The 27,188-nt window shown below is 41.7% G+C and overlaps 1 protein-coding gene across 4 annotated transcripts in view; it reads left to right on the top strand.

Moving 5' to 3' along the window:
* LOC132765892 (zinc finger protein 397-like) overlaps nucleotides 1-26,875 on the top strand; it is a 41,667-nt gene extending 14,792 nt beyond the window's left edge. The window contains exons 2-7 of one of the 4 annotated variants that reach the window (XM_067465201.1): nucleotides 1,179-2,130; nucleotides 2,549-2,669; nucleotides 4,715-4,797; nucleotides 6,146-6,272; nucleotides 8,044-8,178; nucleotides 23,086-26,875. In XM_067465201.1, coding sequence (XP_067321302.1) covers nucleotides 1,330-2,130; nucleotides 2,549-2,669; nucleotides 4,715-4,797; nucleotides 6,146-6,272; nucleotides 8,044-8,178; nucleotides 23,086-24,134 — 2,316 coding nt within the window. In that variant the 5' untranslated portion in view covers nucleotides 1,179-1,329 and the 3' untranslated portion in view covers nucleotides 24,135-26,875. Of the gene's footprint in view, nucleotides 1-1,178; nucleotides 2,131-2,548; nucleotides 2,670-4,714; nucleotides 4,798-6,145; nucleotides 6,273-8,043; nucleotides 8,179-9,474; nucleotides 10,957-12,445; nucleotides 13,716-23,085 lie in introns of those variants that run through there. The other 3 variants (XM_067465202.1, XM_060760168.2, XM_067465203.1) reach the window with 3 other exon arrangements.
* The last annotated feature ends 313 nt before the right edge of the window (nucleotides 26,876-27,188 follow it).

The following is a 27,188-nucleotide window of genomic DNA, read 5'->3' as shown; positions in this document are numbered from 1 at the left end:
TGAATTGAATCTTGAACTTTCCCTTGGCTCTATTTAGGAACCATTGCACATACCCTGAGCCCTCCGTATTCAGCACTTAATTGTTTAGCCATGATATTGTTTTAAAATGTTTGTTGTAACTGTGAAATGTTTTTTTTTTCTGATGTGTTGCTGTTATTTTTATTGTGTTTGTTTTAATCTGTATTTTTCAGGCTTGTCCCCTTGCAAGCCACGCCGAGTCCCTTCAGGGAGATGGTGGCAGGGTATAAAATAAAATCATTATTATTAGTAGTAGTAGTAGTCGCTGTCCCCTGCCACTTTGCTATGGCCCTGTCTGTGTATGTGTATTTGAGTATATATGCGTATATGTGTGTGTTTGTGTATATATGTGATTTTGTGCATGCGTTGCAATGTATTTTTGGGTTTTGTTTTTTTTTTTGCTTTCAGAGTCTCCTGCTGTGTTTTTCAGTATTTTTTATGAGTGATGGTCACTTGTTGGTCTGATATGTGTATTGTGTCCAAATTTGGTGTCAATTTGTCCAGTGGATTTTGAGTAATGTTAATCCCACAAATGAACATTACATTTTTTATTTATATAGATTCTAAATTACGCTTTCTATGTAGTATTAGCTTAGCTACCTGATGTTGCTTGGTTAGGTTTTTGTGCCAATTTTTTCTACAGATCCATCATCAGCGGAGTTCATAGTGATCTCTGGGTATGAGTGAACTACAATTCCTATCTTCCAGAGTCATTTCCCCCCAAACCTTCCAATATGTAAAGTTGGACTTGGTGGATCTGTGTGATAAGTTGGGGCCAGTTCCATCTGCGATAGGGTTCGCAGTACTCTCTGGGTGGGGGTGAATTATAACTCCTATAATCCAGTGTAATTGCCCTTCCTCCCCCTGGTCTGGTGTCTGTGTCCCACATTTGGTTCAGATCCATTATTGGTGGGAGTCCCAGGGCTCTCTGGATGTGGGAACCATTTTGGAAACATATACAGACAGATATTCATATATATATATATAGAGAGAGAGATTTGCTTGGCAAAATGAGATTGGACTGGATGGCCCTCAGGATCTCTTGTGATTCTCTACGATCTGTGAGAGACATGGTTTCATTCCTACCGCCAAAAGAATAGATTTTTGGTGAGATTCTATTCAAACTCAATTTTTAATCTAATCTATTCTTTTTAATTAAGGAAGAATCTCCCTGTTCAGCTCAGGAATATGTCTCCAAGCTTCTGGAATTGTCTGCATTGAGTCCTTCCATTGGATAAGGAAAGAACAGCAGCCCTTTGCTCCTGCACATTCAAAGCAAGGTCGGCCGACTCTTTGGTTCAGGGTATTTGCATGGAAGCAACGCTAGTGACTCTTCATCCCAGAACTGGAGTTTGGCTTGAAGGGAGGAAGGGGATGGATGAGCCATATCCCACAAGTCTGCAGCTGGAACAAGGTACTCCAAGAGAAGGAGGGAAAGCCGGAATCAGGGTTCAGTCTGAATATGCGACCGAAGGATCAACATGGAAAACACTGGAAGAAGGCAAGGACTTTCCAGGTCAAAGGATGCAGCAGCACTGGGAAGCCCAATGGCAGGAGTTCCTGAAGACCTTCCAGTCACCTTCCTTGGCATGGGGAAGCCTTCCACCGACAGAGGAAATGCCGTGGGACGAAGCCAAGGCCTTCCTGGCCTCCTTTGAGCAAGTGGCCAAAGCCTGTCGGTGGCCAAAGGAAGAGTGGGCAGCCCGGCTGTTGCCCGCATTGAGTGGAGAAGCAGAGCAGGCCTTTCAGAGCCTGGAAGCCAGAGACAGGGAGGATTACGAGAAGGTGAAGGCAGCCATCTTGAGAGCTGAGGCCCTGAGAGTGGAACTACAGCGCCAGCATTTTCGGCAGTTCTGCTGCCAAGTGGTGGAGGATCCGCGAAGGGTGTACAGCCAAGTGCAGGAGCTTTGCAGTCGGTGGCTGAAGCCGGAGAGACGCAGCAAAGAGCAGATCCTGGAGCTGCTGGTCCTGGAGCAATTCCTGGCCAGTCTTCCCCAAGACCTGCAAGGATGGGTCCGAGGCGCAGGGCCAGAGACCTGTTCCCAGGCTGTGGCCCTGGCAGAGGACTTCCTCCTCAAGAGGCAGCAAGAGACCAATTCAACCCAGTGGCAGGTGAGGTTCCAAGGGCGATTGAAGCAGAGGCTGGGTGGCCATCTGTTGGGAGAGCTTCTATTGTGTATTGTTGCATGGTGGAGTGGGGTTTGGGTAGGCAGGTCTTGAAATTTTGCATGAGCCATCCCTTTTCACCTGACAAATTTCTACATCACCTGGATATATAAGTATGTAAAGTCTATCTCGGGTATATAAAATATTTACTGATAACAAATCAGCATTTGTAAGGTTTGCTCCACAGCATGGCTTTCCTTTGTATGAAATAATAATAATAATAATAATAATAATAATAATAATAATAAGGCTGTGGTATTTTTTTACCTTTGTCTAGCAAAACCGAATCTAAAACAAACCCACTCGCCTGAGAGAATTCCTTTTCCTTCTCTCCATTTCCAAAATCTCCCTTCCTGTTTCTCAGGGACCATCGCAGGATGTGTATGTTGGTTCCTTGGAGTCAGAAGGGAAGTCGGCAGATGTTGCTCAGGGACAGATTTATGAAGAAGCCCAGCCGGTGAAATATGCCGCGATCCCTTTGCTAGGTAAGGCTTCACAGGTCTGTGACAATGAATGTGCCACACATAGGCTACACCTACCTTGTAGAATTCATATAGTCTGCCATTCTTTTAACTGATATGACTCAATACTATGGGCTCATAGTACATTTGCACAAGCCCTTGCCCTGTCCTCTCGAAACTTAACATGCCCACTTTTTCCAGTTACTGGTTGTTGATGTTAGTTGATTATGTATGTTTATAATGTTTAAACTTTTCTGGTTTTAATTATTTTAATAATATTGTTTATTTATAATATTAATATTGTTACGTCCTCCATGCTCTCCTCCCTTACAAACACATTTTTTTCATTGTCATCTCATCCAGGGTTTTATCACTTTATGTGTACATTTGGCCCGCCCATTGTGTCTGTTTGTTACTGTATCTTGCACTGCTCTGTTTTGTTCTTATGTTCACTTACGTCATTGCCTTATTTTATTGCGTTGCTATTTTTGCTGTTTTGTATTCATTTTATTGTAATTGTATTATCTAGCTTGGCCTCATGTAAGCCGCCCTGAGTCACTCTTTGGGGAAGTGGTGGCAGGATATAAATAAAGTTTTATTATTATTATTATTATTATTATTATTATTATTATTGACACAAAAGCACAGTATGTCACAGCAAATGAGATCTATATTCTGGATTTTGTATCACAAAATCACAAGTCAAACACTTCCCAAGCGTCTAGGACTGTGTGATGTATTTTCGAATGATCCAAGTAAGGTAGCCTTTTGCAGTTGACAGATCGTGATTTTGTTGATTTTTATTGTTTCCAAATGCTGGCTGAGATCTTTTGGCACGGCACCCAGTGTGCCCATTATCATTGGGACCACTTGTACTGGTTTATGCCAGAGCCTTTGCAGTTCAATTTTGAGGTCTTGATAGCGACTGAGTTTTTTCCTGTTGTTTTTCCTCAATGCGACTGTCACCCGGTATGGCGACATCAATAATCCAGACTTTTTTCTTTTCCACAGTCGTGCTGTCTGGTGTATTGTGTTTCAAAACTTTGTCAGTCTGGATTCGAAAGTCCCACAGTATTTTTGCATGTTCATATTTATTTGCATGTTCATTATTATTATTATTATTATTATTAGTTATATGTTTCTAATTGTGTTTTATTTTGTAACCCTTGTTTATATGCTGGTCTTGGTCCCCATGTAAGCCACCCCAAGTCCTTTTGGGGAGATGGTGGCGGGGTATATGAATAAAGTTATTATTATTATTATTTAAATTTTTGTAAGATTTTATTTACATACAATAACAGCTTACAGTGTAAACAAAACACAAAACAGTGAACATTGTACAAACACATAGCCCCACCACCAAGGCCTGAACAAGTATCCTTTCCTTCACCATGTATTTATAAATCAACCATTAATCAAATGTCATATCCAAAATTCCTGACCAACAAAGTTCTGTTGTTTTCCATTTTCGCTCACTAAGGCATATTTAATAAAGACCGACCAGTATACCTCAAAATCCGATCTGTTAATTTCCCCCTGAATACCCTCATTTCCATTGTTAATTTATCATTTAAGGCTACGTTCCATACCTCCCTATACCATGCATCCAGTGTTTGATTAGTTACTATTTTCCAGTTCTTTGCTATTATAATTCTTCCCACTGTGAGTAAAATAATCACCAATTCTTTCTTAGTTGTTTCTAAATTCAGCTTCGTGGTGTCCATTAATAATGCTAACCTGGCATCCAGCGTAATATCTGATCCTATAATGTTGTTTATTTCGAGAAATATATCCTTCCAAAAACTCTTCACTTGGGGGATTATTATTATTATTATTATTATTGGAGCTGTAAATTAGGGAGACAACAGCTCTCTTTGGCAAAGAAGGCTAAAGACCTTGTAAAACTACAAACATGGCCCATGAGGTGAAAAGGTGTTTGAGCAATTTCTTTTTGAAAACCATTTTTTAATGAATTGGAGAGGAGGGTAGGCTGCACTTGCCCAGCATCTTCCTTTGGCTCTATCCAACCCATTTGCTTTCTAAAAAGAATCCCCATTTATTCTTTGCAGGTGGTGAAATCAAAGGCCCAAGTCCTTCCGTTTCTGTGTTTCCTCCTGAAGGACAAGTTAAGACAGAAGCTGGGCTGGATGAGGTAAGTAATCTCATTTAGTTTTGCCCAAATCCAAAGTATTATTCTACAGTAATATTGGCTAATAATAATAATTATAATAATAATTATAATAATAATTATAATAATAATTGGCTAATAATATTGGCTAATAATAACAGTAAGGGATCATTCAGGAGTCTTATAGACCACAAACTGAACATGAACCAATGGTCTGATGTAGTAGCTAAAAAGGCCAACGCAATTCTTGGCTGCATTCATAGAAGTTGAGTGTCTGGGATCGAAGAAAGTCATAGTCTCACTCTCTTATGTTTTGGTCGGACCTCACAAAAGTACGTCCGTGGTATCTGCAAGTATTGGATTTCTTAGCCCTCTATGGATACCACAGATAGCTTAGGGCAGTGGTTCTCAACCTGTGGGTCCCCAGGACTCCCAGAAATCGCAGCCAGTTTACCAGCTGTTAGGATTTCTGGGAGTTGAAGGCCAAAAACATCTGGGACCCCAGGTTGAGAACCACTGGCTTAGGGCTTCACAGTTTATTGAACTCTTCTGCTAGATCCTGAATGCTACTTTCAAGAACCCAAATACAGACTGCAGAAAATTCACTCTGTCAACCCATGCTCTAGATCAGACATGAACAAACTTGGGCTTTCCAGGTGTTTTGGACTTCAACTCTGACAATTCCTAACAGTCGGTAGGGTTGTGGCACAGCTGCATTAAAATCACTACTGACTGAGAAGTCATGAGTTCGAAGCCAGCCCGGGTCGGAGTGAGCTTCCGGCCATTTGTCTAGCTTGCTATCGACCTTTGCAGCTCATTGCACCTGTCAAGTAGGAAATTTAGGTACTGCTTATGCGGGGAGGCTAATTTAACTAATTTAGGACGTCATAAAACTCTCCAGCAGCGTGCAAAAAGAATGAGGAAGTACTCCATCACTGTCACAAGTGGATGGTGAAGCAACAGCTCCCCCGGTGACCAGAATTCAAAAACCATACCCTCATGAAAGCTGGAAAGTTAAATAGCCTTTGTGTCTTTGCCTATATATGTTGTGTGTCTATGGCATTGAATGTTTGCCATGTCTGTGTGCATTGTGATCTGCCCTGAGTCCCCTGCGGGTGAGAAGGGCGGAATATAAATACTGTAAATAAATAAATAAATAAATAAATGAACAAATCCAAAACACCTGGAGGTCCGAAGTTTGCCCATGCCTGTTCTAGATAGAAAATGTAAGAGGAATATCAGCCTGTTTGAGGATGCATCTACACTATAGAGTTAATGCAACGGAACCACAAGCAGATGAATCTTTATGTCAATACTGTTGCGCACGCAGGAGGGCCTGACTTTTGTTGATGGGCATGTCTTGCATTTCCAGGGTCTGCTGGACTGCAAAGACACAGCCGTCTCTTTGCACAGGGTTGAGCGGACGCTGTCCCAGCCGGGCCAACAGACCATCTTCTGGCAAGTCCTGCAGGAGGAGGGTGGAAACGCCCAGCTGTTTGGTAAGGGCAGCTCAGATCCATAACCTGTCACTTTTAGAAATTGAGAGGGGAGAGAGAAAGAGAAACGGGTTCAAGTATTACTGCCAGCCCTCCACATTTGCAGATTTTATTGTGCGTGAATTTAATTATAATGTTCTCCTTAGGATCCCCCAGTACAATTCTGCGACCAGTTTCCAGCAGACATTGACCATAGAGTCGTGCTGCAGCACCTAGGGATTTCTAAAAAGTGTTCTCTGGATTCCTAGCCCAGGGTAGATTTACTTGTACGTAATGAGGAGTCATGGACATGGGACCCAACTGTAAACATGAAATCTATATAAATAAAAATGTAATGTTCATTTGTGGGCTTAACAGAACTCAAAAATCACTGGATGTATTGACACCAAATTTGGACACAAGACACACAACCCAATGTATGTCCTTCACTAAAAAAATAAAATTGATTTTGTCGTTTGAGAGTTGTAGTTGCTGGGATTTATAGTTCACCTACAATCAAAGAGCATTCTGAACCCGACCAACGATGGAATTGGACCAAACTTGGCACACAGTTCTCCCATGACCAACAGAGAATACTGGAAAGGTTTGGTGTACAGTGTCCTTTGGTTTTGGAGTTGTGGTTCACCTACATCCAGAGATCACTGTGCACTCATACAATGATGGATCTGGACCAAACTCTACACGAATACTCAATATGCCCAAATGTGAACACTAGTGGAGTTTGGGGAAAATAGAATCCTGACATTTGGGAGTTGTAGTTGCTGGGATTTATAATTCACCTACAATCACAGAGCATTCTGAATCCCACCAATGATAGAATTGGGCCAAACCTCCCACAAAGAACCCTAATGTGGGCCACAGCAACGCAAGGCAGGGGACAGCTATTTCCTTTATATTTTTTGTTCAGAACATTGGCATTCCCCCTTTAGTATGTATCAACTTGTGAGATGCAGACATAATCGTGAGACATAGTCTTTTGTACAAAGTTGACATACTCATGAAACAGAATAATGAAATGGGCGTAGCTAACTTCTCCCGGGGGCAGAAGGAGAAGCTAGGGTTGGGAAAAGGTGCAGGAGACAGTTCAGGACAAAGCCTTCTGAGCATGGACAGATTTCTTCCCTGGGTTGTTGTAGGTTTTTCTGGCTATATGGCCATGTTCCAGAAGCATTATCTCTTGAAGTTTCACATGCATCTATGGCAAGCATCCTCAGAGGTAGTGAGGTCTGTTGGAACTAGGACAATGGGTTAAAAATCTGTGGAATGTCCAGGGTGGGACAAAGAACCCTTGCCTGTTGGAACTAGGTGTGAATGTTTCAGTTGGCCACCCTGATTAGCATTTGATGACCTGGCAGTTTTTTTAGTGTGGCTTGTTAGTGCCTGGGGGAATCTTTTGTTGAGAGGTGATTAGCTGTACTTGATGGTTTCCTCTCTGGAGTTCCCCAGTGTTTGAGTGTTGTTTTGCTGTTATAATTTGGGAGTATTTTTAATACTGGTAGCCAGATTTTGTTCGTTTTCATGGTTTCCTCCTTTCTGTTGAAATTGTCCACGTGCTTATGGATTTCAATGGCTTCTCAACATGGTGGTTGTGAGAGTGGTCCAGCATTTCTGGGTTCTCAAATAATCTGCTGTGTCCAGGTTGGTTCATCAGGTGCTCTGCTATGGTTGACTTCTCTAGTTGAAGTAGTCTGCAGTGCCTTTCATGTTCCTTGATTTGTGTTTTGGCGCTGCATTTGGTGGTCCCTATGTAAAATTCTTCCCTCTTTGTTTGCAGGTGAGGGGAAGCCAACTTCTCTCAAGGTGGAGGCGTCTCAGCATGGAGGGGGTGAGCTGGAGGAGAGGCCTGAGGCAGTGCCACTTGTAAACCAAGGAGACGGATTGTTGACGGAGGAGACGTGTGGACAAAGAAGTGAGTCCAAGGGGGGAAAGGAAGGGCTTTCTGTGAGCTCCAAAGAAGTTAGGAAGGCTAGGCATTTCTTGTGGCAGGAAAAGGCTAAACAAAACCATGAGGTGGTATTTTGGTGAATTTATTTATTATTTATTTATTTACAACTTTTGTATCCCATTCTTCTCTGACCTCTGTGGAGGGACTCAGAACAGCTCACGGCAAGGATTCAATGCTAACAATAAAACAATTTAAAACATAATACATAACAATAGGTTAAAATTTAAAAAAATACATATAAAACCAATTTGCCAAAATAAAACAACATCCAACTCAGTCCACACATTGTGGTCAGTACTTTAGTCATTTACCGGTCTCAGCAAATGCCTCATTCCACAGCCAAGGTTTCACGTGCTTCCTAAAAGTCAGGAGGGAGGGGGCAGATCTAACTTCATTTGGGAGAGAGTTCCATAGCCGGGGGGGGGGGGCACCACAGAGAAGGCCCTGTCTCTCGTCCCAACCAGCCGCAACTGTGAAGGTGGTGGGACCGAGAGCAGGCCCTCTCTAGAAGATCTTAACACCCTTGATGGTTTGTAGGGGAGAATACGTTCGGATGGGTAAACGGGGTCTGAACCGTAAAAGGTTTTATAGGTGAAGGCTCTGGTTCCCCAAATGTAGTCAAAGGGATTCACAGAGTCACAAAGTCTCCTGGAAAACCAAGAAGAACATCTCAAAAGCTGACCCTGATCAGCGTCAAAGGAGGTTGACATGTACAAGGAAAGCCATAGAGGGTGAGAACACAATATTCATGAAGTAAACGCAGGAAAAATGAACAGAACATTCTGAGTCAACGAAGAATTCCTATTGAAGGGAAACATAGGTATCCTAAATATTGAGAAAATGTCTCCCTGAGATCAAGTTCATTGAACTATCAGGGAGATTGAATTGAAGATAAACCTCATGAAAACCCAGAACATGTCTTTTTTAAAAAATGAATTATTCCCACATCAGGAGGGGGAAAGAATCTCCAAATGTCTCGATTATAGAATTATTATGTCCAGCAAAACACATGGAGTAGCCACCAGTGAAGGAAGCCAAGTTGGCTCTCTTTTTCTTTAATTTCCTCCCAGAACAGAAGCAGAATCACACATTCTCTCAAAGCAAAAGTGAAATGTATGTAAAGAGAATAAGAAAATAACAAATCCTGAAGTGGCAATTAAGAGATAGAAGTATCAGTAATGAGAAGTAGAAGGAAACAGAATTTGGGGGATGAGAAAGGTGACGAGGACTTGGACGAAATTACTCTCTGTGTCTCTTTAGGTAATGAAAAGAGATGTTGGATCCAGACAGGGACCTCTGAGCCGGGGGAATCTTTGCCAAATAAAAGGCACAAGGTGCGGGCAGAAACTCTTCGTCAGAGTGTCCCCATGACACCCAAAATCCAGGACCCCAGATATGGGTCTGAGAGACGACAGAAGAGAAAGCCACCAGATGAGAAACACAAAGAACCCAGTGGGCTGACTCGAAGTCTTAAATGTGCTGCTGATGAAACCTCCCAAGTGCCCGTAGAAGGAGGAAAGGCCTTGCTTCCCAAGAGTGGAAGAAAATCCTGCTACAAGTCTGATCTTGGGGTCACAGGTCTGGTGGGAAGCCCTATAGGATGCCCCATGTCGGGGGAAGATATCTTGACGAAATCGTTTCTCAGTCAGCCTCAGGAAATGCTTAAAGGAGAGAACCAGCAAGTCATTTCCACACGTGGGGAAAGTCCCCATCAAAGAAATATTTCTGTTCAACTCCAGAATATCCACCCAGGAAAGAAACCTTATGATTGTCTGGCAGATCAGAGAAGCCTTAAACACAGACAAACTTTGAAGAAGCATCGGAAGGGTGATTCAAGGAGAGAGTTGTATATATGCTCTCTGTGCGGGAAAAGCTTTACTAGTAGGACAGAATTAACCAGACATCAGATAATCCATACTGGAGAGAAACCGTACAAATGTCTTGAGTGTGGGAGAAGTTTTAACCGCAGGGAGAACTTGATGAGACACCAGAGGATTCATACTGGTGAAAAACCATACGAATGCCTTTGGTGTGGGAAGTGTTTCAGATGGAAACATCAATTGACTAGGCATCAGAAGAGACATGCTGGAGAGTAAAGCCGTTAAAGCTGATTGCATTTCTGAGAACTCAAGATGGAGATCTTTCAAAAGGACCAAGATTGGGAGGAGTGTCCTGATTTGCTACCCTGGCATTTATGAAGCTCATTAATATTTTTGATCCCTTCATCAGCAGATATTTTTGAAGTATAGAACCATGGTTGAAGAGAATACATCATCATCACTCTCAACGGGGACTGGCACTGTCATTATATTCTGTTATTTTAGATGATGTTTTTATCACCCCAGTAAAAGATCTTTGAGAAGCAGCTAGGTAGCTCATATGGTGCTGGTTTTGTTACATACCATTTCAGGGACTCAAATTTAGAGCCATTGAGAATATTGAATTGTGCTATTTTCATCTTGTTAGTACAATATTATTTCTAGCACCCACTCTGTCAGCTTGATATTTTGCTTGATATTCAAGCAGTGCTTGTTATACATCAGAGCACAGTCCAGAGTGACTCCCAAGTATTTTGGCGTGCTTGTTGTACTCCAGTGGGATTCATTTCCAGGTAATCCTCAGAGCTTGAGATGCTTGTCTGTTCATAATACTGAATTGTTGTCAACACTGTGACAACCCTGACTCCCCTTTGGCATTGAGAAGGGGGTATACAAATACTGCAAATAAATAAGATGAAAAGCACTGTGTTGTTGTAGGTTTTTTCGGGCTATATGGCCATGTTCTAGAGGCATTTCTCCTGAGGTTCCACCTGCATCTATGGCAAGCATCCTCAGAGGTAGTGAGGTCTGTTGGAACTAGGAAAAGCACTGTTTTAGATGTATTAGGAATCAGATAGTTTTCCCTGTAATAGGCAGTAAGAGCACCTAAAGCTTCCGAGAGCTTCTGTTCAACCACTTCAAAGCTCCTTGCCTGAGCACTGATGGCATGATTGTCTGGCACAACCTGGGGAACACAACCAGATACAGTGAAGACATCTGCCCTTGCGCTTTGCTACTGAATACGCATGCTCTGTGTAAATACATTGCATCATGTTAAAACAGTGGATGTGGCTCTTAATGAGACATGCCACATTATCACACGATAAATTATACTAAGTTCTTGTGGGTTTTTTCGGGCTATATGGCATTTCTCCTGACGTTTCGCCTGCATCTATAAATTATACTGTTTAGCTGGCATTGCACCACCTGACATCTGTTGGGAAGTAGCAGCCAATAATGAAAGGACCAAGGCAGTGACATCTCTGCCCCATCCTCTGTTTGGTTATCAGCCAGCATGCCAATGGCATGAATCAAGAAACACCTTCCTACGATCGAGGGAGATGCTTGCTGGAACATTTCAGCAAGTGAGAATCCAAAAGTGCAGGTTATAACTCAGCACCTTAATCAGTAGCTGAGACCAGATGAGAAACCCCCTTCTGCGCACACAGAAGATTGGGGGGTGCTGAACAGACTACTCTGGCACTGCGAGATGCACAGCCTGCCTTAAGAAATGGGGCTACAAAATAGAGTCCACAACATGCGAGTGTGGAGAAGAGCAAACCACAGACCACTTACTACAATGCAGCCTGAGCCCTGCCACATGCACAATGGAGGATCTTCTTATAGCAACATCAGAGGCACTCACAAATGGCCAGCTTCTAGTCAAAGGACATTTAATAGAATGCCAAGTTCTTTTTTAAAACTTACTTTGTGTTTTTAAATGCGGTTTAACTGTACACTCAACTCACTTCTGACACAATAAATAAATAAATCTTGTTAGTAAAGAGGAGACTGGCTTTGACTAGGAACACTAAACATATGTCATGGAACTGAATATGCATTCAGTTCTGCGACTTTTGTAAGACTTGCATATGTGCAGATGATGTGGAAGGAAATGGAAAGGGTCGGCCGTGTCTTCAGTGCCCCAAGTAACTTTCCACATGATTAGTTGGAGCAGCTTTTCTATAAATCAGCCATGTTTGCCTTTAATTTTCTAATGCTAGGTTTAATGCAGAAAGCTCAGAATGTAAAGTGGGGGTGAGGTATCAATACACATGCATAAACATATACTTACATGATCCAAGGTGAGCAAAGACATTTTGATTCAGATGGAAATCAAGAGATGGCAGATGTCACAAATTAGGAAAGCAGTGGCCAGAATAGAGACAAATGTCCTCTTTCTCTCTCTTCAGGTGATGAAAAGGGGTGTTGGAAGGAGATGACGATATCTCCGCAGGTAGAGTCATCGCCACCAGAAGCATCTCAGTGGAGTTTGCCTGTGGCACCCAACTTTCATAAGATGGAATACCAGCTGCCAAGAAAGAAAGATGTTGAATGTCCTGAAGATGGAGAAAGAAGCAAGAGCCACGGACAGTCTTTACAGAGATACCAAAATGCTCCTACAAGAAGGAAACTGCATAATGGCTTCAAATCTAGAGTGCACCTGGCAAGCCACCAGCAAAGTCACACTGGACAGAAGCCATACCAATGTTCTCAGTGTGAGAAAAGCTTCAGCCGAAAATATAATTTGGTGAGGCACCAAGTGATCCATACTGGGGTGAACCCCTATAAATGCCCTCAGTGCAACAAGTGTTTCTCTCAGAGCACTAGCTTGAAGGACCATCAAAGAATTCATACTGGAGAGAAACCTTATACATGCTCTCAGTGTGGCAAGTGTTTCACACTGAGATCTAGCTTGAAGGACCATCAAAGAATTCATACTGGAGAGAAACCCTATGAATGCTCTCAGTGTGGCAAGTGTTTCACTGTGAGATCCAGCTTGAAGGGCCATCAAAGAATTCATACTGGAGAGAAACCTTATGAGTGTTTCCAGTGTGGCAAGAGTTTCAATCAGAGACGCAGCTTGAAGACGCATCAAAGAATTCATACTAGAGAGAGTCCATATGCATGTTCTCAGTGTGGCAAGTCTTTCGTTCACGGAGACAGCTTGAGGAGGCATCAAAGAATACATACTGGAGAGAAACCCTATGAATGTTCTCAATGTGGGAAATGCTTCCGACAGAGCGCGCATTTGATTATCCACTGGAGAATCCATACTGGAAAGAAACCCTATTGTGCCCCGAAGGTGGAAGACACTTCCCTTGACGATACCTGCCAAATAGGCACCACGGAACTCATATGATCTTCATAAGGTCTCTGTCTTCTGTGAGTGAGAAGAACTGTGGACCGAAAGGTGCACTGATGAAACATCAGGGTTTGTGAAGGGTCTGAGATAATGTATACACCATTGTCTGTAGGCCTCTGCAGGATGGGAGGGAATTGGGGGCCCTCCTTCCTTAAAGTGCTGCAGGTTCAAATGGAAGACCAGATTTCTGTTGAGAAATAATTATGTTACATGTATTGTCGAAGGCTTTCATGGCTGAAATCACTGGGTTGTTATAGGTTTTTCGGGCTATATGGGCACGTTCTAGAAGCATTCTCTCCTGATGTTTCACCTGCATCTATGGCAAGCATCCTCAGAGGATGCTTGCCATAGATGCAGGCAAAATGTCAGGAGAGAATGCTTCTGGAACGTGGCCATATAGCCCGAAAAACCTACAACCCCATAATGTTACAAGTCAGGATACACAGTTTTAAAATCTAGATAAGTGGGTGTTACACATGTTTCCATTTTTTTGAAAGTGAAAAGCAGAAGGCAAAACTTTAAAAGAAACGAGAGAATGTGGACTTGATTATAGAGGAAATTAAGAGAAGAGAACAAGAACAAAATCTATATGCAGGCAGTAATAAAAGCTTGAGAAAAGTAATTCTAATGGCATTTAGTTGTATCCACCATTTCATGTACCTGCAATCCACCCAGAAACATCCTCTGCAGAAATAAAAAGCAGTCACCTGAAAATACTTGCTTCATCCCAAAAAGATGTGTATGTGGTTTATCTGGTATCCACTGTATCATAGTGACCATTTTGCACCACATTTGTGGTTTTGCTGACACGTTTCATTTCTGAGTATTCGGGCTTAGCCTCTTCCCTCCCCTCCCCGATGCCAGACTGAGATATAATGTGCTAGCCATTATGCAAAGGGGAAGGCACCATGAAATCAGTCTCTGCTTGTTTACAGCTCCTTATCCATTTCTTAGAAGTCTTATTGCCCTATCCCGCTTTGGTCAGACCTCAGCTGGATAACCCTTCTGGGCTGCACAATTCAAGAATGATATCGATAACAAAGAGGATGTCTAGAGAAAGGTGACCAGTAAGTCTTTATTTGTATTCTGCCCTATCTCCCTAAGGGACCCCTTCATGGCAGAAGATTGGACGGGATGGTCCTCGGGTCTCTCCCAACTTTATAAATCTATTTACAACAACAGTAGAATAAATTATACCTGTTTAGCAAAGATGTATATGTTGGCTTCATTTTGTAGTGTACACTGAACCAGTTTACTCCCACTAAAGAGGGTGGGAAGTCCAAGGGTTTTGCAAAGTGATGAGGGGCCACAGCATGGGGACAATATCACTCAGTATCTGGATCTGTAGCTTTCTGGTGAAGAAATTACCTCACAAAGTCGGAAGGCTTTAATTCAAAAGCATGTATTAGGGAATGCAACAAAGTTCCAACTGACAGTTTATTTCCATGACGCCTCATCCTGCATTGCTCCTGTTTCCATGGCAACACTTTCCCAGATTTCAAATATACACAGGACAGGACTAAGGCATGTTTGCTTCATTTTGTAGTATACACTGAACCAGTTTACTCCTTCATTTTGTTGTGTGCACTGAACCAGTTTACTCCTACTAAAGAGGGTGGGAAGTCCAAGGGTTTGGCAAAGTGATGAGGGGCCACAGCATGGGGACAGTATCACTCAGTGTCTGGATCTGTAGCTTTCTGGTGAAGAAATTACCTCACAAAGAAAGTCGGTAGGCTTTAATTCAAAAGTATGCATTAGAGAATGCAACAAAGTTCCAACTGACAGTTTATTTCCGTGACGCCTCATCCTGCATTGCTCCTGCTTCCATGGCAACACTTTCCCAGATTTCAAATATACACAGGACAGGACTAAGGCATGTTGGCTTCATTTTGTAGTGTGCACTGAACCAGTTTATTCCTTCATTTTGTAGTGTGCACTGAACCAGTTGAAGCCGATTAAAATTGTTTTTCAAACTAAATAGATGTTTAGTGATTAAATGTATGCAAGGAGCTGAATATGGAATATTTTAACATGTAATAAATGGTTTAATGTCGATCCTAATGTGTGAACCTCAGACTCTAGTTCAAATCCAACCCTCTGAAATTTTCCCTGGTACCAATACTTTGCTGCCTTTAACCTTAAGGTGAAATATACTTTCCCTGTGGTCCTGACCACTGCTGCAAAAGCTTGCCCATCTGAGAACATCTCCAAAATTTAATTCATCCCTCGAATTAACAGAGGTTTCTAGAGTCAACCTCTTTAGGTTGACTCTAGGAACTGTGAGAACCGTTCAGCAATGGAACTCTCTGCCCCGGAGTGTGGTGGAGGCTCCTTCTTTGGATGCTTTGAAACAGAGGCTGGATGGCCATCTGTGAGGGGTGATTTGAATGCAATATTCCTGCTTCTTGGCAGGGGGTTGGACTGGATGGCCCATGAGGTCTCTTCCAACTCTTTGATTTGATTCTATGATTCAAAATAGAGAAATTATGTCTTAGGGAAGTGGTTTTCAACCTTTCTAATGCCACAACCCCTGAATACAGTTCCTTATGTTGTGGTGACCCCCAACCATCAAATTATTTTCATTGCTACTTCATAACTGTAATTTTGCTACTGTTATGAATCGTAATGTAAATAGCTGGTGTACAGGATGTATTTTCATTCACTGGACCAAATTTGGCACAAATATCCAATACGCCCAAATTTGAATATTGATGGGGTTGGGTGGGGGATTGGAGACTTTGTTGCTTAAGTTGCATTGACCGACTGTCTGTGCAGGGTTCCATACTTCGCACTTTAACAACACAAGTGTTCAATGCTAAGGCTTCCAGTCAAAATGGAATTGTAGAGGAGAGTCTACTGAACAAGCCAGTACCTGCTGCATACCAGTACTGCCATCTGTTGAGGAGTTACAAAGGTGGAGGCATTACTTTTCATTCAACCCTCTGTGTGTGTGTCCCCCACTTCAAACTCCTTATATACCCTCTCAGTTCAGTATCCTAGAGCCTTCCTCCAAGCTATTGATTCCAATTAAACTGTTCCTGTTTGCAGTCTTAAAACTGTGAAGGGAACACAGCTAGGAACTGCAAATGGTTTTCTGAGAAACATCAATAGGACTTGTTCTATTGGGATGGGAAGCCTGAGATCCAAACCGGTATTGCGTATAGTAGTTGGGCCGTTCCCTTTGCTTGGAAAACCCTTAACATATGTTGGGATATATTGACCATCTTTTGTGTAGAAAAAACAGTAGCTTTTCTTCTGTGGAGAGCATTTTGTAGTGCCTTATTTGGTGACATTTTCAGGATCCAGAGGCCTGAAAAGTAACCCCTAGGTCAGCGTTCCTTAACCTAGCGTTCGCAAGAGGGTTTCAGAGGGGTTGCCAAAGACCATCAGAAAACATATATTTCTGGTGGTCTTGGGAACCCCTTTGGCAGAGAAGGCTGAAGATTTCTCCGTCTGACCTTCTCTTTGTTTTTGGAAACAGATGGTGAATTCTCCCACCAAACGCCCTTCTCTGCTGTGATTGGCTCGCCTCTCAGTCCTCTCAACCAAGGGGAGGGCTGTTTCAGAGACTCCACGCGGGAAGGGGAGAGCAGGCGTGCTTGGTGCATGGCAGCATGGTGTGCATATGCAGGCAAGGGAGAGCATGTGAGGCTGGTGAAAGACTCGTACCAGTGAGTCTCTTCAAGGCAGGGGTTTCTGTGTGGGAAGTTTGACCCAATTCTATCGTTGGTGGAGTACAGAATGCTCTTTGTAGGTGAACTATAAATCCCAGCAACTACAACTCCCAAATGTCAAGTTCTATTTTCCCCAAACTCCACCAGTGTTCATATTTAGGTGCATTGAGTACCTGTGCCAAGTTTGGTCCAGACCCATCATTGTTTGAGTCCCCAGTGCTCTCTGGATGTAGGTGAACTACGACTCCCAAACTCAAGGTCAATGACCACCAAATCCTTCCAGTATTTGTTGTTGGTCATGGGAGTTCTGCGTGCCAAGATTGGTTCAATTCCATCGTTGGTGGAGTTCAGGATGCTCTTTGATTCTAGGTGAACTATAAATCCCAGCAACTACAACTGCAAACGGAGCCCCCGGTGGCGCAGTGGGTTAAAGTGCTGAGCTGCTAAACTTGTTGACCGAAAGTCACAGGTTTGAATCCGGGGAGCGGCATGGGCTTCCGCTGTCAGCCCCAGCTTTTGCCAACCTAGCAGTTCTAAAACATGCAAATGTGAGTAGATCAATAGGTACCACTCCGACAGGAAGGTAACAGTGCTCCATGCAGTCATGCTTGCCACGTGACCTTGGAGATGTCTTCAGACAACGCCGGCTTTTCAGCTTAGAAATGGATATTTATTTATTTATTTAACATATTTATATACCACCATTCTCAGCCGAGAGCGACTCAGGGTGGTTTACAATTGGCACAATTCGATGCCCACAATAACATAAAAAACGATTAAAACATTTAGCATACATAACATTAAATACAATATTAACACCGATAAAAGTATAAATCTTCAGTATTAAAGTATTAAACCTTAAAACACTTATTGAAATCACATCATCCAAAATCATTGCATGATTCCATGTTCTCTAGTGGGTTACAAGAGTGGGTTACATATGAATAAAAACATATATTACTGTTAATTTATATACTATTCTCAATGTACATGGGAAAGAAACAATAATAAAATATAAAACCATATAATACAATTGTAAAACAAAATACCTAGGTAGAATAAAGACCTAGAAGCTGATTTCTGGATTCAGAGACTTCTCAGCAGCTATGGGAATCATTTTCTTCTCTCAAACTCTTCCAATTATTATAGATAACTTAAAAGAAAGGAAGTTAGGCATTGGTCTGAACATAAAGAAACTCTGCCTGGGAAAAACAACCGCTCTGAGTCATCTAAGGACTGAGAAGGGCTGTATACAAATATAGTAAATATATAAACAAACAAACAAACAAACTTGTGCAGTCAAATGAGTTACTTTTAACTTCTGGTGCCAGAAAAAGGCAAACGGGATAATACGCGTGTATGTATGTATGTGTGTGTGTGTGTGTGTGTGTGTGTGTGTGTATTAGGGCTGGGCGGTTTCGTAATTTCGTAATTCGTTAAAAAATCGTATTTTTTTATAACAAAGCAATATTGAACCATTCAGGAGCAACTAAAAAACGAAACGAATTTTTCCAATTTGTTTCGTAATTGTTTCGTTATTGATTCGTAAATGTTTTGTTATTATTTCCGCATGTCTGGTGCAAGTTTTAGGGTTGCTGTTTGTTTTCTCAGTGAAAACAAATATAATTATTACACCAACAGTCAACAACAGAGGGAGAGGGAAGCTTCAGAAGTTTTTTTAGCGTATTGCGCGATCACGGCCGCCATTAATTGTTTCGTAATTGTTTTATGATTTCCGAAATTTCGTAAATATCGAACTTTTTTAAAGGAAAATTTCGGAATTCTTTTAAATAACGAAATGCAAAAAAACCCTAAAAACGAATCGAGTTTAGAAACAAATTTTTCCGTGTTTGGACAGCCCTAATGTGTGTGTGTGTGTGTGTGTGTGTGTGTTCTTCATGAAGTGCAATAGATTGATTGATTTGAAGTTCTGTTGTTTTTCAGTCACAGTCGATGTTTTAAAGACAGTGCGGTTCAGCAGAACTTCCATGTTTTTTGGGGAGGCGGGAGCAGAAAATTCAATAGTTATTTATTTATTTATTTATTTGCTGTATTTGTATACCGCCTTTCTCAGCCAATCGGCGACTCAAGGTGGTTTCCAACAATCAGTACATATAAAAACATAATACAGATTAAAACATTAAACAATATAAAACACCACAAAAGCAATAAAAATAACATCATTAGCGTCTCATTATTATCAAGCATTGTCCAGTTCCATTGTCAAATCGTTCGATTTCCTATGTTAGCTACTCTGCATTTGTAAACGCTTGCTCAATCATGTAAAATGAACTACAGTGTTCCCTCGCCGCTTTGTGGTTCACGTACCGCGGACTCGGTGTTTCGCGGGTTTCCCTGCACCCTCACAGCCATCCTCCCCCTACTCACTTTCCCTCCTTGCCTTCCTTCCTCCGCCATGGTGCCAAAGGAAACTTCATTCTTCCGCCATTGTGCCAGAAGGGGCTTCTTCTTCCCAGCAGCCCCCTTGGTGGTGGGAGAAGTTCCCGCAGGTAGAGCGGCCAGCCCAGGCAATGGGAGGCGGATTGCATTTTTACTCAATATTCATACAGATATAAACATTCATTCATCATCATGTATTCATTCAAATATGACCATATCTTTTCTCCCTCCTAGGAGAAGTGCCTGCTTAGGCTAGACCCTGTTTTCTCTGCAGTGTGCCAACGCACAATTCCAAAACTTCCAAAATGCATCCTCTTTCCCTAAGAACAATGCCATGGATCAGATCTCTGTTTTCCCTACAGCAGAAACAGACTCCTTGAAAGCTTATCATGACTCCAGAATCACACTCCTTTCTCTTCCCTTGAGAAAAGGATGTGACACGAGCACTTGCTTGTCCGGTTTTATTGGATTCATTTCAATTGGTTCAGCTTGAGGATGTGGACAGGATCCTTGGAGAGGTGAGACCTACCACATGCATCCTAGACCCCTGCCCATCCTGGCTGGTAAAAGAAGCCAGAGGGGGTGCTTAGCTGCTGTGTTGGGTTAAATGAGAGCTAACAAATTGAAATTGAATCCAGACAAGACAGAGGTCCTACTGGTCAGTCGTAAGGCCGAACAGGGCACAGTGTTACAGCCTGTGTTGGATGGGGTAACACTCCCCCTGAAGATGCAGGTTTGCAGCTTTGGAGTGATCCTGGACTCAATGCTGAGCCTGGAATCCCAGGTCTCGGTGGTGGCCGGGAGAGCTTTTGCACAATTAAAATTTGTGCGCCACCTTCTCCTGTACCTTGGGAAGTCGGATCTGGTCACGGTGGTCCATGCTCTTGTCACATCCCAAATAGATTACTGCAACGCGCTCTACGTGGGGTTGCCTTTGAAGACTGTTCGGAAACTGCAATGAGTCCAACGGGCGGCAGCTAGATTACTCACCGGAGCGTCATACAGGGAGCATACCACCCCCCGCTGTGCTAGCTCCACTGGCTGCCGATCCAATTCCGAGCACAATTTAAAGTGCTGGTCTTGACCTATAAAACCCTATACGACTCCGGTCCAGCGTACCTGTCCCACTTCAGTCCAGGGTATGTCCCACCTTCGAACTTAAGATCTTCTGGGGAGGCCCTGCACTTGGCCCCGCCTTTGTCTCAAATATGTTTGGTGGAGACGAGGGACAGGGCCTTCTCGGTGGTAGCCCCCCGCCTGTGGAATTCGCTTCCCGGGGAAATTAGGTCATCGTCATCCCTCCTCACCTTTAGAAAGAAGGTAAAAACATGGTTGTGGGACCAGGCCTTCAGGCAATTAGGTTAAAGGGCAATTTATAATGTTTGACTATGGCTTGGAAGTGGATTTGGATAAGTTAAGCAAAGTAATCATTAGTATATGGCTAGATAAATAGCCAACAGACTAGCAATAGCCAAATGGATCGTAAGTATACTGTTTAATCTTTCTTTCTTAATGTTCATGTTTTAATTGTTATATTTGCTATTTTGTATTTTATGATGCGGCATTGAATTATTGCCAATTGGAAGCTGCCCTGAGTCCCCCTAGAGCAGTGATTCTCAACCTGGGGTCCCCAGATGTTTTTGGCCTTCAACTCCCAGAAATCCTAACAGCTGGTAAACTGGCTGGGATTTCTGGGAGTTATAGACCAAAAACATCTGGGGACCCCAGGTTGAGAACCCAAGCCCTAGGGGTTGAGAAGGGCGGGGTAAAATGTTTGAAATAAATAAATAAAAGGAGACAAGTGTCCAGAATCCTGCTTTTCCCATAGTAGATCTGACACTCTCCAAAGGTATGCCACCTTTGTCAATAGAACATGGCAGGTGAACGGTACAGCTGTCTGTCACACTTGAGAATTATTAGATTGAGTCTTTTATAGGAATATTCTGCTGATGTTGTTCCAAAAAGCTGTAGATCATTGTCCTGTTGAAATTATCTGGAGTCTGCACCTCCCTGACATAGATGTTTGTCTTCAGGTAGCAAACCATTGTGTTCTGGCTTTGACTTAAAAGAGCATTTTTTTTGTTTGTTAAAACTGTTTATTTTGATTATGGTACATAACAGAAAAGCAAACCATGGCAAATCTGGGACATACCAGATATAATCAGGTACCAATATTTTTGACGTGTACATGCCTATCTACCTTATTCAATCAATCAGTTAATTTTGACGTTATGTACAAATTATTATCATTTACATATCTTAATACACATAAACTTGCTATTTCTGGCTGTTTTCCACTGCTTTCAGTCAGAGCTTAATATTAATTTTTTTCATAACATACAGGAAATCAGTGCACCCTTCACCATGACTTCCCGCACCGAAACACTATGAAGCCTTTAAGCCTATTTATCTATCCTTATTCATGGTAAACCTAAATTCCTAATGGAGCACCTCTATGTTACTGACTCTCTATTCAGATATGCTAAGGCCAACTTCCATTTTTCTAGAAAGTCCTCATTACTCTTATTCCTCCTGTTATAAGTTAGTCTGGCCATTAGCATATATTCTCGCATTCTTTCCCTCCAATCCTTTTTGGTTAGACCTTTTTCCCCTTTCCAATCTTTGGCTATGGTCAATCTTGCCGCTGCAAAGCTATATTGATATATTTCTTGGTCCTTTTGATTATTATTTTCTCTCTGTAGACCTAGCAGACACAGTCCTGGGCTTTTTTAAATCTTGTTATGTAACATTTTATTTGTCTCCTTAATTACCTTATCCCAAAATTCCTGTATGATCACACAGGTCCACCACATGTGGAGAAATGTCCCTTTCTGTTTCCTGCACCTCCAGCAAATACCTTGTTGTGATTTGTCTATTTTAGCCAATGTAGCTGGAGTGATATAACATCTGTAAAACATTTTGTATTGATTCTCCCTGATTGAACCCGATAAAGTAAATTTAAATTCTTTATTCCATAGGTATTCCCATTTGTCCAATTCTATTGGTCTGCCTAGGTCCTTGGCCCAGGATATCATTACTGTCTTGACTCTGTTGTCCTCCATGTTATAACTTAGTATGTATTTATATAATCTAGAGATTAACCCTTTATCCCCCCTTTTCCAAATTCTTTCCAATTCTGATTCTTTGGTTGCAAATCCAATCCTCAAATCTTTTTTGTATCTTTCATGCAGTTGGTGATATCGAAACCAATCATTAATCTTAAAAGAGCATTATCTTTGAGTAACGTTACCAGAGATAATTTCCTTTTGAGTTAATCCGGTTTCCAGTCAGCAAATGTTGACAGATGTAAACAGATGTAAACATTTCTCCTATCACAGTTTACTAGGGCAGGTCAATCATTTCAGTTCTCATTAGCAGGTTTTAATTGCCATTCATCAAGCAGAGAGTTAATGGTTTAGACATTGCAGGCCTTAACCTTCAGAAGGGTGTTTCCAAAATTGTTAGCTCTCATTCATTCATTCCTTTCACTCAGTTCATTCATACCAAACACATTCATACCAAACACATATTAAATCCACATTTAACAAATCTGCACACATATTTTATGTTAGTGGCCAGAACAGAAACAAATATCCCCTTTCTCTCTCTTCAGGTGATGAAATGGCATGTTGGAATGAGATGAAGATACTTCAGCCAATGGAGACATTGCCAGCAGAAGTGTCTCAGAGGGGTTTCCCTATGGCATCCAACATTCAGAAGAGGAGACACCAGCTTAGAGGTCAGGAGTCGAAGAATTTAGTGGAGATGGAGAGGAAACACACCAAAGGCCTTATAGATGACGACAACAAGGCCTCCACAGACATGGAGAAGTCCTTGTTCTCCAAGTATGGAAGAAAAAACCACAATGTGCCAGATGAGTTTGCTGATCTGAACTCAAGAAAGAAAGATGCTGAAGATGGAGAAGGAAGCAAGAACCACGGACAGACTTTACAGAGATCTCAACATTTTCCTACAGGAAGGAAACTGCATAAATGTGCTACTAGTGAGAATGACTTCAAATCTAGAGCACACCTGGTAATCCACCAGCAAAGTTACACTGGACAAAAGCCATATCAATGTTCTCAGTGCGAGAAATGCTTCAGCCAGAAAGAGAAGCTGGTGAGGCACCAGATAAGCCATACTGGGGTGAAACCCTATAAATGCGCTCAGTGTGGCAAGTGTTTCACCCAGAGAGTCAGCTTGATGAGGCACCAAAGAATTCATACTGGAGAGAAACCCCATAAATGCTCTCAGTGTGGCAAGTGTTTCACTCGGAGTTCTAGCTTGAAGGTCCATCAAAGAATTCATACTGGAGAGAAACCCTATCAATGCTCTCAGTGTGGCAAGAGTTTTGCTGACAAAAGGACCTCGAAGAAGCATCAAAGAATTCATACAGGAGAGAAACCCTATAAATGCTCTCAGTGTGGCAAGAGTTTTGCTGACAGACAGAACTTGAAGACGCATCAAAGGATTCATACAGGTGAGAAACCCTATAAATGCTGGCAGTGTGACAAGTGTTTTACTCGAAGTACTAGCTTGAGGGACCATCAAAGAATTCATACTGGAGAGAAACCTTATAAATGCTGTCAGTGTGGCAAGAGTTTTGCTGAAAGAAAGACCCTGAAGATTCATCAAATCATTCATACCGGAGAGAAACTCTAGAAATTATTGTACTGCACTTGAAACACCACACCAGCTTGGTAAAATCAGCAACCACTTTATTGTAGAATATATGTTGGCAAAGCAGTAAAAAACAGTAAAACAGTAAAAATCCAAAATCCAAGAAAATCCAGGAATTTAGAAGTAAACCAGGTCAATTAGTACATAGAAATCTATGAAGCCACACACTTGAAACCATGAAACAAAACAGCAGGAACTCTCAGTCAAAAACTTAAACTTGGCAACAACGAGATATATAAAACATAGAGCACTCGAAAACGAAACCAGCATGAATTAACAACGTTAATAATGATTTATAATGATTTATGGGAGACCAATGCCTTAGCTGAGTCAACGTTGTTAGAAATCTATGAAGCCACAAACTTGAAACCATGAAACAAAACAGCAGGAACTCTCAGTCAAAAACTTAAACTTGGCAACAACTAGATATATAAAACATAGAGCACTCGAAAACGAAACCAGCATGAATTAACAACGTTGACTCAGCTAAGGCATTAGTCTCCCATAAATCATTATAAACACTTTCCAAAGGCCGAAACCACCAGGAAAGCATTCTTTCTCATTCTCCCACTAAATAAGGGTTTATTCTCTTTCATTTGCTGTAAACGAGCAGAGTGCCTGAGATTTTGAAAGTTTTGCCTCTGTTTACTAAACTTTGCTTTCTGTCCAAGGTTTCACTATCTTCTCCTTCTGCACCTGACACAAGAATCTCAGCATCATTTTCAGGCTGCTGCTCTGAGAAAGGCGATGAAATGTGTCCTTGCTCGGACCTCTCTTCTGAACTTAACTCCGGCCTGGGCAAACCCTCACCATCAGTAACATCATCCCCATTCCCAATCTACATAATCAACATGAACATCATTCTCAACATGAACATCATCATGAGTATCATTCCCATCATGAGCATTAGACGCAATCACAGGCTGATGAACAAGTTGACATACAACATAAATGCTCTCAGTGTGGCAAATGTTTCATTCAGAGATCTAACTTAAAGATGTATCAAAGACTTCAAACAGGAGAGAAACCCTATAAATGCTCTCAGTGTGGCAAGAGTTATGCTGAAAGAAAGACCTTGAAGACGCATGAAAGACTTCATACTGGAGAGAAACCCTATCAATGTTCAGTGTGGCAAATGTTTCACTCAGAAATCTAGCTTAAAGACACATGAAAGACTTCATACTGGAGTGAAACCCTGTAAATGCTCTCAGTGTGGCAAGAGGTTTGCTAAGAGAAAGGCCTTGGGGAACCATTCACACTGGAGAGTAATTCTATGAATGTTCTCAATGTGGGAAATGCTTCCGACAGAGTGCACATTTGATTGTCCACCGGAGAATTCAAACTGGAAAAAAAACCCTATTGTGCTCTGAATGTGGAAGAGGCTTCCCTTGGCGACATCTGTTGAGTAGACACCAGAGAACTCATATGGCCTTCATAAGGTCTCTGTCTTCTGTGAGTGAGAAGAACTGTGGTCCGAAAGGTGTACTGATGAAACATTTGTGAAGGGTGCGGAGATAATGTATATTCCATAGTCTGTAGGCCTCTGCAGTGTAGGAGGGAATGGCCCTCTTTCCTTAAAGTGCACGCCCAGCTGCAGGTTCAAATGGAAGATCAGATTTCTATTGAGAAATAATAATTTTATAAGTTTTATACATTTTTATAAGGACATACAGTTTAAAAATATAGATAAGTGGGTGATACACAAGCGTTTCCTTTTTCTTTTTTTTTTCTTTTTCTTTTTGGCTTTTTAGCATTCAGCTTTTCAACACAACATATACAGTTATCCATCCACATTTTCTGGTTAGGGGCAGAGGACCCCCATGAAAGTGAAAAACAGAAGGCAAAACCTAAAAAGAAACGAGAGAATATAAATTTGATAATGGAAGACATTGAGAGGAGAGAACAAGAACAAATGTTATATGCAGAGAGTAATAAAAGTTTGACAAAAGTAATTCTAATGGCATTTGGTTGTATCCACCTTTTCATGTAACTTCAATAAAACCAGCGGAAATAAAAACATACTTGCTTCATGCCAGAAAGACATGTATGTGGTTTATCTGGTATCCGCTGTGTCATAGTGACCATTTTATGTCGCTTTGCTGACAAAACTGCATGTTGGAAATATGGCTTGCCTTGCCAAAACACATTTCATTTCTGAGTCTTATGGTTTAGATTCAAATTATTATAAGAAAACTCAGCAAAGAGGTAGAAAATCTACCCAATCATCCTGTTGATAATTACTGTAATAATGTAAAAATTGTTGAAAGGTTTTTTGTCCCCTCTCAGTGGCCCTGTCTGTCATGGGGTGAAATGCAGAACGGAGGGCTTGCTCTATCCCCAACAGTTTCAAGAATACTTCGTCACAAGTACGTCTGATGGGGACGAGAGACAGGGTCTTCTCAGTGGTGGCGCCTCGGCTATGGAATGCCCTCCCCTAGAGATATCAGATCAGCCCCCTCCTTTTTAACATTCCGAAAAAAGTCAAGACGTGGCTTTTTGAGCAAGCGTTTGCAAATGCAGAGTAACTTACATAGGACAATGTTTTTAACAAGGAGACGCTAATGATTTATAGTTCTATTGATTTTGTTATGGTTTTTATATTATATGTTAATGTTTTAAATTGTATTTATGTTGTTGTGGGCATTGAATTGTTGCCCTGTAAACCTCCTTGAGTCGCCTGTGGGCTGAGAAAGGTGGTATACAAATACAATAAATAAATAAATCTCTCCAGTATTATTGTCTCTAAGCTGGAATGTGTCCCGAGGAAGGCAACTCAAATGATCAAGGGTATGGAGATATTTAAGCCCTATGAGGAGCGGCTTAAAGAGCTGTCATGTTTAGCCTTAGAACAGTGGTTCTCAACCTTCCTAATGCCGTGACCCCTTAATACAGTCCCTCATGTTGTGGTGACCCCCAACCATAACATTATTTTTGTTGCTCCTTCATAACTGTCATTTTACTACTTTTATAAATCGTACTATGCAGGATGTATTTCCATTCACTGGAACAAATTTGGCACAGATACCCAATACACCC

Source organism: Anolis sagrei, chromosome 2 (assembly GCF_037176765.1).
Source record: "Anolis sagrei isolate rAnoSag1 chromosome 2, rAnoSag1.mat, whole genome shotgun sequence".
NCBI classification, from domain to species: domain Eukaryota; kingdom Metazoa; phylum Chordata; class Lepidosauria; order Squamata; family Dactyloidae; genus Anolis; species Anolis sagrei.
This window is presented reverse-complemented; position numbering and strand designations above follow the sequence as displayed.